The sequence below is a fragment of the Phocoena phocoena genome, chromosome 5 (genome assembly GCF_963924675.1).
Source record: "Phocoena phocoena chromosome 5, mPhoPho1.1, whole genome shotgun sequence".
In the NCBI taxonomy this organism is placed as follows: Eukaryota; Metazoa; Chordata; class Mammalia; order Artiodactyla; family Phocoenidae; genus Phocoena; species Phocoena phocoena.
Genome location: NC_089223.1, coordinates 31,895,061 through 31,914,361, shown reverse-complemented (window position 1 = coordinate 31,914,361; position 19,301 = coordinate 31,895,061). Strand labels below are relative to the sequence as shown.

Below are 19,301 nucleotides of genomic sequence, written 5' to 3'. Positions count from 1 at the left end.
TAAATAGGGGATAACATTTCTTGCAGTGTTAGATAAATTACATGATATAATGGTTATAAAGCACCTAGCCCATTATATTGAAATTTTGGATACTCAATAATTACAGCTGTTATGATAACTCAGCTTCCTAAATATTAGTTTCATTCTTCTTTTTGACTGTCTCATGACTCAGAATTGAATCTCAATGTTTTTCTCAACATTGTCATCTGTAGCCAAACTTTCTTTGTCCAAGATACTAGATATTATCAAATGATTTAATGCTCTAAATTATCTAACTGTACAAGTTAGAAGTCTGTAGGCAAGGAATTTCTGTACCTTTCGGCTCCACGTGAGGAAAAAAAAAAGACATAAAAGGAGTCACTTAAGATATTATTAGGATTTGTTAATAATGCTTTGCTGAATACTTATATAGATATATACAGAAAAATAATTTCATTCTAAAATTCACAATTTTACAGTAATGATTTCAGTAAAAGTGTATCACAAATGCAGCCAAGCAAGCTACTCTTTGCTCAGGACATTCAGAGACTACGCAGGAGATTTTCAATAGGTGCCTGAATTTACTTTTTACCCACACCCAGCTATATACATAGCTATGATTCTTTCTAGGCTCTAGCAGGCTGAGTACTCTTTTTCCTTTCCTCTACCAAGTTCCCTTGCCCTGAAACCTCCAGATGACATCTTCTTGAGGGTACAACTGGACCACTATGTTGGTAGAAGTCAGTTGGGCCTTCCTGAAAATTAGATGAAATACCTTAAAGAACACCACAAGATTTACAATTTTATTAAGAATTCAGCAAATCAGAAATGTAACAACTTACCTCTTAGTATACTCCTATTGCCATTTTCATCCCCCTCACCCCCCAATAGTTATTTCAAATAATCTTACATGGAGTTCTAGTGACTTCAAACTCAGGTCAGCAAATGCATCTCCAAGTTGCCTTTGGGTATGCACCATCTGGAAAAGCTGGGTTGACAATGTCTGAGCCAGTTTTAGAATATTTTCATATTTTTTCTTGTTATCTCTTAATATATCAATCTGAGCTTCAAGTTCAAGGTCCACAGTTCTTGATCCACGGCCCAGCTTCTCAGAGATAATCTGTCGAGTGCACTAGAAGTGGAAAGATATACTTTGTTTAGGAAGAAAAAAAGAACAAAAGAAAAAAACAGTAATACAGCAATCCAAAGTGCAAATGCTGGAGCATATGGCATACACCATTTTTGGCTTCAAACAAGCTAGCCTAACAAACAGAAAATTGTCAGCCCCCTTAGAGGTTCATCAGGACTCAGAAAGTAAATTTTTTTTTTTTTTTTTTTGCGGTACGCGGGCCTCTCACTGTCGTGGTCCCTCCCGTTGCGGAGCACAGGCTCCACACGCCCAGGCCCAGCGGCCATGGCCCACGGGCCCAGCCGCTCCGTGGCACGTGGGATACTCCCGGACCTGGGTACGAACCCGTGTCCCCTGCATCGGCAGGCGGACTCTCAACCACTGTACCACCAGGGAAGCCCCTGAAAGTAAATTTATCAGACATGTTTTTTAACTATTACTTATTAGAGGAAGTTTTAAGATGTATCTAGCTAGTGTATATACTGCCAGATGAGCTCTCTCACATAATCATATTTCAAGTTTTGTGCACTTTGGTAGATTACTGAAAACAACTGAGATACTTGGCATTGATTTAAGAACGATACTCGACTATTAATATAGGAATAATAAGAATACCAAAATTCTACTCTCCTATTGGTTTCAAATGCTTTTTTTCCTTCAATTTTCCCCTTAAATAGCTGCGTATATGTGTGTGAGTAGGAAGAATGAGGGGAAGAAAGGAAGGAGAAAGAAGAAAGAGGAGGTAGGGAGGGAGGGAAGGGGGGAGGAACAGGAGCATCCCAAATTGTGGAGGTGCACTTTGAGAGGAAGATTTATTATTTTTTCCCCTTTTCCTCTTTTAGTGAGTGTGTATGTGTATGCTTCTGTGTGAGATTTTGTCTCTATAGCTTTGCTTTCACCATTTGTCCTGGGTTTTATCCATCCAATTTTTTTTTTTTTTTACTTTTTAAAAACAATTTTTTTCTTAATAATTATTTTTAATTTTAATAACTTTATTTTATTTTATTTCTCTTTCTTTCTTTCTCTTCCCTCCTTCCTTCCTTCCTCCCTCACTCCCTCCCTCCCTTCCTATCTTTCTTTCTACTTTTTCTCCCTTTTATTCTGAGCTGTGTGGATGAAAGGCTCTTGGTGCTGCAGCCAGGAGTCAGTGCTGTGCCTCTGAGGTGGCAGAGCCAACTTCAGGACACTGGTCCACAAGAGACTTCCCAGCTCGACGTAATATCAAACGGTGAAAATCTCCCAGAGATCTCCATCTCAACACCAACACCCAGCTTCACTCAACGACCAGCAAGCTACAGTGCTGGACACCCTATGCCAAACAACTAGCAACACAGGAACACAACCCCACCCATTAGCAGAGAGGCTGCCTAAAATCATAGTAAGTCCACAGACACCCCCAAACACACCACCAGACGTGGACCTGCCCACCAGAAAGACAAGATCCAGCCTCATCCACCACAACACAGGCACTAGTCCCCTCCACCAGGAAGCCTACACAACCCACTGAACCAACTTTAGCCACTGGGGACAGACACCAAAAACAAAGGGAACTACGAACCTGCAACCTGCAAAAAGGAGACCCCAAACACAGTAAGATAAGCAAAATGAGAAGACAGAAAAACACACAGCAGATGAAGGAGCAAGATAAAAACCCACTAGACCTAACAAATGAAGAGGAAATAGGCAGTCTACTTGAAAAAGAATTCAGAATAAGGATAGTAAAGATGATCCAAAATCTTGGAAATAGAATAGACAAAATGCAAGAAACATTTAACAAGGAACTAGAAGAACTAAAGAGGAAACAAGCAACGATGAACAGCAGAAAAAATGAAATAAAAAATACTCTAGAAGGGATCAATAGCAGAATAACTGAGGCAGAATAACGGATAAGTGACCTGGAAGATAAAATACTGGAAATAACTACTGCAGAGCAGAATAAAGACAAAAGAATGAAAAGAACTGAGGACAGTCTCAGAGACCTCTGGGACCACATTAAATGCACCAACATTCGAATTATACAGATCCCAGAAGAATAAGAGTAAAAGAAAGGGACTGAGAAAATGTTTGAAGAGATTATAGTTGAAAACTTCCCTAATATGGGAAAGGAAATAGTTAATCAAGTCCAGGAAGCACAGAGAGTCCCATACAGGATAAATCCAAGGAGAAACACACCAAGACACATATTAATCAAACTGTCAAAAATTAAATACAAAGAAAACATATTAAAAGCAGCAAGGGAAAAACAACAAATAACACACAAGGGAATCCCCATAAGGTTAACAGCTGATCTTTCAGCAGAAACTCTGCAAGCCAGAAGGGACTGGCAGAACATATTTAAAGTGATGAAGGAGAAAAACCTACAACCAAGATTACTCTCTCCAGGAAGGATCTCATTCAGATTTGATGGAGAAATTAAAATCTTTACAGACAAGCAAAAGCTGAGAGAGTTCAGCACCACCAAGCCAGCTTTACAGCAAATGCTAAAGGAACTTCTCTAGGCAAGAAACACAAGAGAAGGAAAAGACCTACAATAACAAACCCAAAACAACTAAGAAAATGGGAATAGGAACATACATATCGATAATTACCTTAAATGTAAATGGATTAAATGCTCCCACCAAAAGACACAGACTGGCTGAATGGATACAAAAATACAACCCATATATATGCTGTCTACAAGGGACCAACTTCAGACCTAGGGACACATACAGACTGAAAGTGAGAGGATGGAAAAAGATATTCCATGCAAATGGAAATCAAAAGAAAGCTGGAGTAGCAATTCTCGTTATCAGACAAAATAGACTTTAAAATAAAGACTATTACAAGAGACAAAGTTGGACACTACATAATGATCAAGGGATCGATCCAAGAAGAAGATATAACAATTGTAAATATTTGTGCACCCAACTTAGGAGCACCTCAATATATAAGGCAAATACTAACAGCCATAAAAGGGGAAATCGACAGTAACACAGAAAGAGTAGGGGACGTTAACACCTCACTTTCACCAATGGACAGATCATCCAAAATGAAAATAAACGAGGAAACACAAGCTTTAAATGATACATTAAACGAGATGGAATTAATTGATATTTATAGGACATTCCAACCAAAAACAACAGAATACACATTTCTCTCAAGTGCTCATGGAACATTCTCCAGGATAGATCATATTTTGTGTCTCAAATCAAGCCTTCATAAATTTAAGAAAACTGAAATTGTATCACGTACGTTTTCCGACCACAATGCTATGAGACTAGATATCAATTACAGGAAAAGATCTGTAAAAAAAACAAACACATGGAGGCTAAACAATACACTACTTAATAACGAAGTGATCAGTGAAGAAATGAAAGAGGAAATCAAAAAATACTTAGAAACAAATGACAATGGAGACACGACAACCCAAAACCTATGGGATGCAGCAAAAGCAGTTCCAAGAGGGAAGTTTATAGCAATACAATCCTAGCTTAAGAAACAGAAAACATCTCAAATAAAAAACCTAACCTTGCATCTAAAGCAATTAGAGAAAGAGGAACAAAAAAACCCCAAAGTTAGCAGAAGGAAGGAAATCATGAATATCAGATCAGAAATAAATGAAAAAGAAAAGAAGGAAATGATAGCAAAGTTCAATAAAACTAAAAGCTGGTTCTTTGAGAAGATAAACAAAATTGATAAACCATTAGCCAGACTCATCAAGAAGAAAAGGGAGAAGACTCAAATCAATAGGATTAGAAATGAAAAAGCAGAACTGCCACTGCAGAAATACAAAAGATCATGAGAGATTACTACAAGCAACTCTATGTCAATAAAATGGACAACCTGGAAGAAATGGACAAATTCTTAGAAATGCACAACATGCCAAGACTCAATCAGGAAGAAATAGAAATTATGAACAGACCAATTATAATCACTGAAATTGAAACTGTGATTTAAAATCTTCCAACAAACAAAAGCCCAGGACCAGATGGCTTCACAGGCGAGTTCTATCAAACATTTAGGGAAGAGCTAACACCTTTCCTTCTCAAACTCTTCCAAAATATAGCAGAGGGAGGAACACTCCCAAACTCATTCTACGAGGCCACCGTCACCCTGATATGAAAACCAGATAAAGATGTCACAAAGAAAGAAAACTACAGGCCAATATCACTGATGAACACAGATGCAAAAATCCTAAACAAAATACTAGCAAACAGAATCCAACAGCACATTAAAAGGATCATACACCATGATCAAGTGGGGTTTATTCCAGGAATACAAGGATTCTTCAATATATGCAAATCAATCAACGTGATACACCATATTAACAAACTGAAGGAGAAAAACCATATGATCACCTCAATAGATGCAGAGAAAGTTTTCGACAAAATTCAACACCCATTTATGATAAAAACCCTGCAGAAAGTAGGCATAGAGGGAACTTTCCTTAACATAATAAAGGCCATATATGACAAACCCACAGCCAACATCATCCTCAATGGTGAAAAACTGAAACCATTTCCATTAAGATCAGGAACAAGACAAGGTTGCCCACTCTCACCACTCTTATTCAACATAGTTTTGGAAGTTGTAGCCACAGCAATCAGAGAAGACAAAGAAATAAAAGGAATGCAAATCGGAAAAGAAGAAGCAAAGCTGTCACTGTTTGCAGATGACATGATACTATACATAGAGAATCCCAAAGATGCTACCAGAAAATTACTAGAGCTAATCAATGAATTTGGTAAAGTAGCAGGATACAAAATTAATGCACATAAATCTCTGGCATTCCTACATATTAATAATGAAAAATCTGAAAATGAAATTAAGAAAACACTCCCATTTACCATTGCAACAAAAAGAATAAAATATCTAGGAATAAACCTACGTAAGGAGACAAACGACCTGTATGGAGAAAATTATAAGACACTGATGAAAGAAATTAAAGATGATACAAATAGATGGAGAGATATACCATGTTCCTGGATTGCAAGAATCAACACTGTGAAAATGACTCTACTACCCAAAGCAATCTACAGATTTAATGCAATCTCTATCAAAATACCACTGGCATTTTTCACAGAAGTAGAACAAAAAATTTCACAATTTGTATGGAAACACAAAAGACCCCGAATAGCCAAAGCAATCTTGAGAATGAAAAATGGAGCTGGAGGAATCAGGCTCCCTGACTTCAGACTATACTACAAAGCTACAGCAACCAAGACAGTATGGTACTGGCACAAAAACAGAAATACAGATCAATGGAAGAGGATAGAAAGCCCAGAGATAAACCCACGCACATATGGTCACCTTATTTTTGATAAAGGAGGCAAGAATATACAGTGGAGAAAAGACAGCCTCTTCAGTAAGTGGTGCTGGGAAAACTGGACAGGTACATGTAAAAGTATGAGATTAGAACATTCCCTAACACCATACACAAAAATAAGCTCAAAATGCATTAAAGACCTAAATGTAAGGCCAGAAACTATCAAACTCTTAGAGGAAAACATAGACAGAACACTCTGACATAAATCACAGCAAGATTCTTTTTGACCCACCTCCTAGAGAAATGTAAATAAAAACAAAAATAAACAAATGGGACCTAATGAAACTTCAAAGCTTTTGCACAGCAACGGAAACCATAAACAAGACCAAAAGACAACCCTCAGAATGGGAGAAAATATTTGCAAATGAAGCAACTGACAAAGGATTAATCTCCAAAATTTACAAGCAGCTTATGAAGCTCAATATCAAAAAAACAAACAACCCAATCCAAAAATGGGCAGAAGATGTAAACAGACATTTCTCCAAAGAAGATATATAGATTGTCAACAAACACATGAAAGGATGCTCAACATCACTAATCATTAGAGAAATGAAAATCAAAACTACAATGTGGTATCACCTCCCACCAGTCAGAATAGCCATCATCAAAAAATCTACAAACAAGAAATGCTGGAGAGGGAGTCGAGAAAAGGGAACCGTCTTGCACTGCTGGTGGGACTGTAAGTTGATACCGCCACTATGGAGAACAGTATGGAGGTTCCTTAAAAAACTAAAAATAGAACTACCACATGACCCAGCAATCCCACTACTGGGCATATACCCTGAGAAAAACATAATTCAAAAAGAGTCATGTAAAAAAAAAAAAAAAAAAAAGAGTCATGTACCACAATGTTCACTGCAGCTCTATTTACAATAGCCAGGACATGGAAGCAACCTAAGTGTCCATCAACAGATGAATGGGTAAAGAAGATGTGGCACATATATACAATGGAATATTATTCAGCCATAAAAAGAAAGGAAATTGAGTTATTTGTAGTGAGGTGGATGGACCTAGAGTCTGTCATACAGAGTGAAGTAAGTCAGAAAGAGAAAAACAAATACCATATGCTAACACATATATACGGAATCTAAAAAAAAAATGGTTCTGAAGAACCTAGGGGCAGGACAGGAATAAGGACGCAGATGTAGAAAATGGACTTGAGGACATGGGGAGGGGTAAGCGTAAGCTGGGAAGAAGTGAGAGAGCTGCACTGACATATATACACTACCAAATGTAAGACAGATAGCTACTGGGAAGCAGCCGCATAGCACAGAGGGATGACCTCGTTGCTTTGTGACCACCTAGAGGGGTGGGAGGGAGACACAAGAGGGAGGGGATATGGGCATATATATGTACATGTATCGCTGATTCACTTGTTATACAGCAGAAACTAACACAACAATGTAAAGCAATTATACTCCAATAAAGATGTTAAAAAAAAAAGAAAAACGAATTCATTTTGAAAATAATAGGACAAATGGAACAAAATTAAAGGGGCAGGAAGAAGCAAAAGTAAATTATTGCTCTACTGATCTCCTACTTGGGGGAAGATAATATAATGATAAACAGTGTATAAAATACCATAAATCACCACCATATAGGTCATGAATTTACAAGATAGTCACTAGGTACTACTAGTATTTAAATAGCACCAGAGCTTTTGTATAATGCAAAAAAAAAAAAAAAAAAAGAATAAAAACAATTTAAGTACAAGGAAAAGAATAATTTCATGGCAGCAACTGATAGATATTACATTAAAAGAGTTATTAAGAGTGAAGGATAGGGAAAAGGGAGCATAAAAGGAAATACTAGAAATTGAACAGGGGAGACAGATCAAGAAGTAAATAAAGAAGGTAATATGATAAGAAAAATGGGAATGAAAGTTTTAAAGATACTGGCTTTAAGACAACAAATATTAACTTGATAAAGGTGTGAATACTGGTGGCACATTCTTAAAACATTTTTAAGAAACATTTAATGTTTAGAAAAGATGCCAAACAGGTCTGAATGCTGAAACAGAGATTATTTGTAAAAAAATAAGATGGACTTCTAAAAGGACCCTAGTTTACACTAGGAAAATACAAAAAAAACAAAAATGATAAACCAGAGTTCATTATTCACAACTGTTCTTGCAGATGAGAATAAATAAGAAAATAAATAAATTTTGTATTCAAAGTGTGTGAATAAAATCAGGTAGATTAAAATAATATTTAAGGGACTCCCCTGGTGGTGCAGTCGTTAAGAATCTTCCTGCCAATACAGGGGACATGGGTTCGAGCCCTGGTCCGGGAAGATCCCACATGCTGCAGAGCAACTAAGTCCATGTGCCATAACTACTGAGCCTGCACTCTAGAGCCCACGAGCCACAACTGCTGAAGCCCGCGTGCCACAACTACTGAAGCCTGCGCACCTAGAGCCTGTGGCTCCACAACAAGAGAAGCCACCGCAATGAGAAGCCCGTGCATGCTCACAAAGTGTAGCCCCTGCTCGCTGCAACTAGAAAAAGCCTGCATGCAGCCATGAAGACCCAACACAGCTATAAATGAGTAAATAAATTAATAATAATAATATTTAAGAAGATAGGTTCAAGGCCTAAACTTAAAATCACTCCTATTACATATTTGGTTTTAATCACCAGACTGCTCTTGGAGCCAAAATTAACAACCAGTAAAGGAGGTGCTAATATTCTCTTTTAGGAAAAGCCTTAAAGTGTTTGCTAGAGAACAGAAACAGGCAGAAGAAATTAAAGTTAGAAATCATGTAGGAACTGAAGTCCAAGAAAGAAAGGATCAAAGCCATAGCCAGAATCAAGGTCCTCAAGAGTATGATGGATAACAAGCAAAGTCCTAATTCACCCAAATCAGAATCAATACTTGAAGGATTATCCAAATGACAACGAATGTCCTATATCAGCTCACAATTTGGACCAAAAAGGTCAAAAAGCCACAAGAATAGAGCGTCATATGTCAGCCCAGACACACTGGGCTACAAACTTCATAAAATCACGTAAGCTAGGACTTTCTCTCCTTTGACTTAGACTAGATATCCAAACTTTTCTAATGAAAAAAAGTTTCAGCTAAAAATAAAGTGATCACTCTGAAGAGAATAACTCTTTCACATAGTACTATGCCATGTGTACACATTATGAAGACTGGTCATTTTTATTAACAGAAAGTCTGAATGTGGTATGTTAATGTAGAGATAACTGGAATCTTAATGATTCAACTCAGATTATTGAAGAGGTAAAAGACAGAAGAAAAGGAATACATGATAAACACACACATATAGGAAAAAAAAAGATAAAGAACAAGGAAAACACAAATTAAATGACATAAGAGAGGACGGCTAAAATGAGAAAAATTTAATTTGGTAATCTGTAAAATTACTAGGATTTAGTTCAGAAATAAGGCCTGTATTCTTTAGGCTCCAAATGTGTGGATAGAGAATGCCAATGGTTAGAGTCAAATTTCAGGAATAAATGAACAAAGGAATGGCTGAACAGAATTTAATAAATAAATGAATGGAGCTCAGTCTGGTATGAAAGACAAACAAGTGGAATGAAAGGGAGCATGAAGGGGAATTCCAAGCAGTAGGCAAATACAGCTCTGTGAACAAAGTAGTAGAGGTGTGAGAAAGCACAGCTTGTTTAGGAAATATCTGGATAATCTGGTATGGATCACTGGATCCCTGGGTGAAGAGAAGAGCAGCAGGAGATGAAGTTGGAAAGGTAGATGGGGTCAGATTCATGCTGTTCTAAAGACAATGGGGATCGAGTGAAGGATTTTAAGCAAGAATGAACCATGTCAGGCAGAGCAGAATATGTAGGCTAAGAGAATTTGTCAAGAAGCTACTACAGTAATGTGAGAGAGTAATCATATGGCTGTGAAGGGTGAGATGGAGACGAGGGTATAAAGTCAAAGAATATTAAAGACGCAGAATCCATTTTAATTAACTAGATACGTGGAATCAGCGAGAAGATGAAGTAGACATTTGAATATTTGGTTGAACTGTTGTGATATGAGGGAATACAATGGGAAAAACAATACATGGAATGAGAGAATCCATGTCCTTGAGAACAAAAGGGGCAATGAGTAAATAGAATGTCCTGAGTGGGAACAGTTTCGCAGGCATCCACTGATGCCTTTTTGACGGCTACCACTGGCATTTCTCAGTTCTACACTGACATGAACTAAATACTTTTTTGGAAAGATTCATGTAGCAGTTTCAGGGCACTTTTACCAACTTAAGAATACCTGTACTTTTGTAGAAAACTGCAGATCATACTTTAAAAATACTAACTGAAAGAATAAATTCGCTTTTGTATTACTCTTTAGAAGACACATAAGAGACTCCGTATAAAAATACAAACAATTCCCGACTTACAAACCACTAGGCCCACTACCAATTCACAAATACAGCCAGTGTTAAGGCTAATGCTCTAACTTGAACTGATAGGGCTTTCACCCACTTAACTATTCTATGAATTCTACCATCTTGTCCCTGTTAAGATTTGAAGGTACTAAGTGGATTTGGGGCTTATCTATTTGTAATACATCAAATATAGTATAGATTAAATAATTTGCTTGTTTTATGAGAACATAAAAAAAAACCCAACAATTACTCTGAAACAATACAACCAACAACAATAAACTTCTGAAATCCAACTCATTTGCTGTGTGCACAGTTAGTGCTTAGTTATTACAATAAATCAGAGAATTCCAAACTTTGGAAAACTAATATACCTCTTTTGACATTCAGCTGCTATAAAGTATCAAAAACCTGCAGATTGTGACAAACATATCTAGAGCAGCTCTGTATACAGCTAAATGTGCTCCCTCCCAGGCACTGTATTTCTTCTTCAACTATGTGTTATCCGTCAATTAGTAAGAACTTTAGTAGCTTTTGTTTAAACTCTTGCTACTGACTTTTTAAAATACATTTATGCCAAGATCAATAAGACAAAATACTTCATTTTCTAATTGTATATTTATGTTTAAATAGCATTATTCTCTCCTATATATTCATATAATTGCAAAATAATAATGTGAATAACATACAAATGAAAATTCTTAGAGCCAGATAGGGTACAGAATTTAAAAAAAAAAAGTACAAACCTTGTAGGTATTTAGACTCCATTTTCTAACAAGTTCTAACTTTTCCATTGCAGGATTTTTAGTTTCATCTGCTAGAATAACTGGTCCACTTTTTGTCTGCGTTCTCTGGCCACCTATAAAATCAGAACAAAAGATAAAAATGCAAACCAGATAAAGACAAGTAGAAAGAAAACAAAACACTGATGCTGTTCAAATTAAACTACTTATGCATTTAAAGAAATAAAAAAGTCCCCACAAGGTGAAGGACTAGAACTTCCTGGAATCATTTTGAGGATAATTTCCTAACACTTAAAAAAATATATTTCTGAGGTTTGTCCATCTTCTTAAAAACAAATCCTGCAACTGGCCTTCTTCTCTAAATACGTTGCTGTTTACTTCAAGAAAAATAAATTTTCCACAATTAATCTTATAACCTAATGATTCTAAAAAAAACTGTCAGTGAAAATCTGAAAGGCCACGCACTCTTCACAGTGATCTCCTTTCACTATACTACATAGAAGAGAGCAACAATAGAATGTTACTGTAATTTTGGAGGATTTAAAAACACTATAATTTTAAAGTCATTAAAAATATCTTACCACTAGTATAAGAGGCTGTGTTATAACAAGACCTAGACTGTACTTCGTTTTTTCTCAAGAGAACCCTCCACTTCCCAAAAAAGCCATAATTAATACAGGCAGTATAAAGCCCTGATAATGCATTGCTCCAACAATCAAGAAGTTATGACATAAAAGCAACTCTACAACTATATAGTTCGTAATAGTAAAATATTTTTCGTAGAAGAAAATTTTTTTTTTTATTTTTGCGTTATGCGGGCCTCTCACTGTTGTGGCCTCTCCCGTTGCGGAGCACAGGCTCCGGACGCGCAGGCTTAGAAGCCATGGCTCACGGGCCCAGCCGCTCCGTGGCATGTGGGATCTTCCCGGACCGGGGCACGAACCCGTGTCCCCTGCATCAGCAGGCAGCCTCTCAACCAGTGCACCACCAGGGAAGCCCAGAAGAAAGTATTTAATAAACATGTGTGATGTTAATGACTTGGGATAGAAACTTCATAATAATTTTAAAATAACAATGAGAAGAAGACAAGAGAAAATGTTTTATAAAATGGCTGTAAAAGGTTACAGTCAGCAAAAATTTCTTTTCTCACTCCTCTAGCCAGCCCAGCCTTTACCATAGCTTTACCACAATCTAAGAAAGAGAACAGCATACAAAATCAAACACATTTAAGAATTTACAAAATTCTCACAGAAACAAAATATTAACATTTCATGTAAAAAGAAATACAAAGTTTATTTTATCCCTGTTTTTATAGTCCAGCAATATTAAAGTGCAGAGCAGTTTAGGATCAAATAAGTAAACCAACATTTTCCAGAGCAAAGAGAGGATGATTTAAAATGAATCAATTTTACAGTGTTTTTTAATCGTAAGGTAAATTAAATTTCGGGTTTGAAATAGAGCCTAATAAACTTTGAAAAGCCAGAAAGATAAGCTATGGCTAGAAAGATTATTTTCCTTATTGTTAAAAAAAAAAAAAGCAGCCACCCAAACAGCCAGAATAACACACACCTAAGAATATAAAGCAAGTGATAAGAAACTGAGTGAATTAGTTTAGTTTCAGCAGTAGCAAGAAGGGCTTTATCCAATCAGTGCAGTGAATACCTGCAGGAACAATTAAATCACTTCCTTGTTGAGCCAGTCGACTAGCTGCCACCCTGCTAGGAGACATAACAGATGGCAGTGGTGGTGCTGGGGAACCTGAAAAGGGCAGACATTTCACTGTGAAAATCCTTTTCTTCCTCCACATACTTACATTTTGAATATAGGTGTACTGACATTTTCTTTAAGATATTCAAAAACTAGGATTAAAAGCTAGAATTAATATACTGGTTTTCTTGCAGAAATGGACTAATAATAAATGGATGCTACCAGACTGAGTTCTTAGTTTCCAAATCAATTAAAAGAATGTGATTAGAGTCCCACAGCTGAATGATTTAAAGCTTAAGTAAATATTTTATCACTTGCTACTCTAACATAGGGTGGAAAGCTCTTCAAGTAGAAATCCAAAGGCACGTAACACTGTATCAAATTTAAAATTAAAATTCATAGAAATGTGAATGAATCACAGCCTTCACAGAAATTGTAGCCAACATTTTCATATCATATATCAAATATCACATAGTGTAGGTCACTGCTACTCGCAGTATGGATGCAAGGGGTCTCCATCAATTATGTCACCTGGGAACTCACCAGAAATGCAAAACTCAGGCCCTGCCACAAATCTACTGAACCAGAATCTGCATTTTCACAAGATCCTCAGGTGATCTGCATGTTTTTTTTAAGCTTGAGAAGTGCTAACATAGAGTGTTATTCCGATTAATCATAAGCATTACTTCTGAAGCTTTTAAAACATACCTGAGACACTCCATAAAATCTTCTGATTATCAGTGAAACAGGTATCTGTAGGGCTTTTTTGCCAGGTTTATCTTTTTTATTCGATTGATTTTTAGTTTTCATTTATTTATTAGGTAAATAAAAATTGTATATATTTAAGGTGTACAAAGTGATGTTTTGATATATGTATACATTGTGAAATGATTACATCCATCACCTCACATAGTTACCTCTTTTGTGTGTGTGGTGAAAAAACTTGAGATCTATTCTCTTAGCAGATTTCAAGTATACTTTATTATTAACTATAGTCACCATGCTGCACATTAGGCAACTGTAGTTTTTTAAAAGCTACTTAGGCTATTCTCAAACACAACTAAGCTTGAGAACCAGAGGAAAGAACACAATTTCTGAGTGAAACACAACTGAGTTTTAAATTCTAACTCTGGGCTTGAAATTCTGGCTCTATTTAACCACATAGTATCAATATTTTAGTATCAGTAATTTGCCAGTAACACCCTGGCAAATTACTTAAGGTCTCTGAGCCTCAGTTACCTATAAAATAAGAAAAACTGACTACCTAACATTGTTGCTAATGGCCAGCATTAAACTAAGAAAACTGTCTGGCATTAAACTAAAGAAAATTAGCTTCAACTGATTTCTTTATTTTAAATTCTAAAGGCTATATATCTTTAGGGAAGTGATAATTAAAAAGAAGTTGAGAAAATTATTAACATCCTTCCACATTTAACTGAGTATATTTTAATGTTTATAAGATAATTTTATTTCAACTACACTCTTTCCCAGTTCTCTAAAAAACACATAGTGTATCAAAATTTATAATTAAAATTTTCTAATAAGAATCAACGTCAACTTTCTCATATCCCAGATATACTAAGTTCTGATCAGAAACAGCCACCAGGTTTAATAATATGAAAACCTTAATCTGGACTGGATCTAATGTTAAAATCCAAACACGCAATAGATCTAAATAGGCTGGTGCTACCTTTCAAAGTGAGAGATACCTGTCTTTAAAAAAAAAAAAATCTGTTGAGCCATAAAATTTAAAACTGGAAGGGGACTTCCTTGGTGGTCCAGTGGTTAAGACTGTGTGCTCCCAATGCAGAGGTCACGGGTTCAATCCCTGGTCAGGGAACTAAGATCCCACATGCCGCTCGGCCAAAACAAACAAACAAAAAAACAAAACAAGAAAATTGGAAGGGACAACGGAAACCAACTAGCCTGACATTAAACTACAGGAGAAATGAGGTGCAGAGAGGTTAAAACTGCTTCTTATTAGAGACTCAGATGTTCCAAATCCACACCATAATGTCTCCATTATTAAATTCAATACAGAAAACACGAATCCATAAATTACTTGTTGAGTTGGAAGGCATTTAATGTTATCCAGTTCAATCACCATTTTAAACAAAGACTATCTCTACTATCCAAGGCACAAGGGTTTCTATTATATGAGGAAGTGTTAAATAAAAGAGGACTACTGTAGTTCCATTTCTTGATGATCCCAGGAACAGAGCTCTGTTGTTCTGGTTATCACTGTTTATTAATCTTACATAAGAGATAATCCCATGACATAACATGAGATATGTATAATATATGTAACAAATGATACAGAACTTTCCAAACTAAAGTAGCAAAAGACATGGTGCTGAGGTAAGTGTGTACATTCAACTGTTTGCTCAAGGGTAATTATTCTCTGTATCTTCAACCCTTTAAACCACTAATTTAGACTCAATTAGTTACTAAAATCATTCATAATAAATAAGTAAATCATTCCAACAAAAAATAATTCTTAAAACTCTTTTTGCTAATTGACTAAATTTGGGAAGTTTGCTCTGTTTTCTCTTAACAGCAGAAATCTAGGAATATGAATATGTGTATGCAATGATCAAAACCCCATTAAAACAAAACTCAGATACCAAGTATACCTCACTCTTATGAGTTGATTTATTCATGATTTCTACTATTATTGATTCTACAGTGTATTTGCTGGGCAGATTTCAGTACTTCTCGTTGTTAGGCTGAATTTAAGTATCATTTCTTCTAAATTTGCTCTAGAGATGGAAAAGTCATTTAAAGTAATAAGTAAAGTAATAAGTCATTTAAAGTTATCATTCAGTCATTTCTCCAGAGAGCTAACATAGCCCCAACTCCTAACATTTTTTCATAAGACCTATTTCCTAAATTTTAAACATGAGAAAATCATGCTCATTCCAATTTATCTATGTATGTCTTCAAATAAGGGCACTTAAGGCTTCCCTGGTGGTGCAGTGGTTAAGAATCCACCTGCCAATGCAGGGGACATGGGTTCGAGCCCTGCACTGGGAAGATCCCACATGCTGCGGAGCAACTAAGCCCGTGCACCACAACTACTGAGCCTGTGAGCCACAACTACTGAGCCCGTGTGCCTAGAGCCCGTGCTCTGCAACAAGAGAAGCCACCACAATGAGAAGCCTGCACTCCGCAATGAAGAGTAGCCCCCGCTCGCTGCAAGTAGAGAAAGCCCGTGCACAGCAACAAAGACCCAACGTAGCCAAAAATAAATAAATAAAATAAATAAATTTATAAAAAACAAAACAGAACAAAAACAAGGGCACTTAAAACAACTACAACTTTCCAATAAATGCTCAGCTAATCTGAGTATGGCAGAATGATTATCTTTTTCATATACTGATAAACAACGCAGTTTGTGTTAAAAAGTGTTTTACAAAGTCAATTCAAAGAGACGTAAATTACCGCCATTATCATGAAACATTTTTTATTCCAATTTGAAGGATTAGGATGGATCTACAAGCAAGTGAAAGTGACTGGCATTTTCACACTCATGCACAGCAGGTTGCAATGGCCAGCTGATTTCGATTATTATATAATACTATTCTGATTAAGGGGGAAAGAATAAAACCAAACACCAGCTAAACAATTTCACTGAAAATACTTAGAATCTCTTAATTGTAAAAGTTTTTTTTTTTTTTTTTTTTTTTTTTTTTTGCGGTACGCGGGCCTCTCACTGCTGTGGCCTCTCCCGTTGCGGAGCACAGGCTCCGGACGCGCAGGCCCAGCGGCCATGGCTCACGGGCCCAGCCACTCCACGGCATGTGGGATCTTCCCGGACCGGGGCACGAACCCGCGTCCCCTGCATCGGCAGGCAGACTCTCAACCACTGCGCCACCAGGGAAGCCCTTTTTTTTTTATTCTATGTTGACATTTAAATTTGGAAATTGGTGACTGGTGCAAAAATGATGTCATATTATGCAAAGTAAGCCTTATATCTTTAAGCACTCATAATGTTAGGCAATCAGTCAACCTTTTCAAATTCAAAGTTATCCCCTAGATAATAACACCACAATGCTATGCAATGACTATGGAGATACTGACATGTATGCTCCCTTTCTATATCTTTATTTTTCTGAACATAAGAATGAAAAACGAAAAAAAAAATAATGTCAGTAGGTAGCCCACTCATTTTACAGCCTAGAGCAGAGGATATTATACTGGGTTATCCTAAATGCCTATTTCCAGGATCCATTTAACAAAGAATATATTTCAAAATACAGGTTCTAAAAAACATATTTATTTATTCATTTGGCTGCGTCGGGTCTTAGCTGCAGCACATGGGCTCTTCTTTGCTGTGTGTGGGATCTTTAGTTGCAGCATGCAGGATCTTTAGTTGCAGCATGTGGGATCTAGTTCCCTGACCAGGGATCAAACCCAGGCCCCCCTGCATTGGGATCGCAGAGTCTTAACCACTGGACCACCAGGGAAGTCCCAAAATATAAGTTGTTTCTGACTGAAGTATTGGCCATTAGTATAATAAAAATATAGAATACTATTATCTGCAAGAGGGCTAAGGATTATGAAGGCATGGAGATATCTTTTTTATTTTGTGAAATTATAATGCAATATTAAAATTAAAATTCTTCATTGAACATCAACTATTACTACTTTAACTACAGCTCTGTCGAGAAAACGATCCATTTTCACATCCAAATCTCCACATGATTTTACTTTCTTTCACTTGTGTGAAAATGAAAGAATACCTAAAAAATGTTATTATAGGCAAGAGCATTAAAAAAGGAAGCATTTTACTTTATATTAAAAATAGACATATGTACATGGGATGTGTGCAGAAAAGAGCTAACATAGTAGGTCTAACTACTTATCCTTAAAAAGACCAGCTTATCGAAGATTGGCCCTTGGCTGGCATCTGAGAACTTTAATTTTGGGGTGATTCCCTCCATTCCCAAAATGGTAAGACTTGCTCACTATGCCTAAACTGCTTATACAAACAATGTGCTTTACGCTTTTCTTCTGGGAGTCTGGAATCTGGGCACGTGCTCACAGAGGGTGCCTATGTGAGCAAGCAATCTCCAGTAAAAACTCTGGGCATTGAGGCTCTAATTACCTTCCCTAGTTAGCAACATTTCACATTTGTTGTCACAGCTCTGCTGGGGGAATGAAGCATGTCCTGTGTGACCGAACGGGGAAAAGATCCTTGCAAGCTTATGCCCAGTTTCCCTAGACTTCGCCTCAGGCATCCTTTGCCTTTGCTAACTGTGCTCGGTATACTTTTGCTGTAATAATCATAGCCTAGAGTATGACTATAGACTGAGTCCTGTTAGTCCTCTTAGGAAATTACTGAATCTGAGGGTGGTCTTGGAGACCTCCTACACAGCATGTATAGTAAGAAAAATAAAAGTTTCATTTTCCTAATTGCTATGAAACAGGAAATATGTATTTATACAAATCAATATTGACCTATAAATTTTGTGGTTACCCCTAAAATAATTTAAATATGCATTCTTGACATAATGCTTGAGTTTTTATTTCAGTATTTTAAAACCAATTCTTAAGTAATAATCAGTGCAGTTATGCACATTGATCTATTTATATAGAGATGACTACAAACAATTCTTAAATTATTTAAATTGAAGAGAAAAAGGATTATGTTTATAATCAGTGTTTTATCACGGAATTAAAGGGCTCAACCCTCATACTTTATTAATAAAGGCTCCACCCCAGTCATCTTTCAAAATAATGGGTTCCTTACCTTGAAATGCTCCTGCTTCAATAACCCCCTCTTTGGTACTTTCAAAGCCATGAGATGTGATTTGGGTTTCTGAGAGACCAAGTCCAGCTGGTAATGAACGCTTCAAATCCTTAGCAACATTTAAATAAAAGAGAAAATCTTGTAAAAAATCTCACATCACATAACATTTCGGCATAACTATGTCCTTTTAATCCGCCTTAAACTGTTTTTTCTCTCTACTATGTACTATTCCCTTATGCTGTCACAGTGTTCTGTAATGATGTATAATCAGCAGCAAACTCAGTAAGATTTGCTATTAAGAGGTACAGTGTATATCAA

At 36.5% G+C, this 19,301-nt stretch overlaps 1 protein-coding gene across 7 annotated transcripts in view; it reads right to left on the bottom strand.

Annotated features, from left to right (window-relative positions):
- Nucleotides 1-19,301, bottom strand: part of ARFIP1 (ADP ribosylation factor interacting protein 1) — a 130,071-nt gene that overhangs the window by 45,008 nt on the left and 65,762 nt on the right. For 2 of the 7 annotated variants that reach the window (XM_065877102.1, XM_065877103.1), the window contains exons 3-6: nucleotides 18,984-19,092; nucleotides 13,187-13,282; nucleotides 11,528-11,640; nucleotides 890-1,111 (exon numbers count right to left, since the gene is read on the bottom strand). In XM_065877102.1, the coding sequence (XP_065733174.1) occupies nucleotides 890-1,111; nucleotides 11,528-11,640; nucleotides 13,187-13,282; nucleotides 18,984-19,092 (540 nt within the window). Of the gene's footprint in view, nucleotides 1-889; nucleotides 1,112-11,527; nucleotides 11,641-13,186; nucleotides 13,283-18,191; nucleotides 18,195-18,950; nucleotides 19,093-19,301 lie in introns of all 7 variants that reach the window. The other 5 variants (XM_065877105.1, XM_065877106.1, XM_065877101.1 and 2 more) reach the window with 4 other exon arrangements.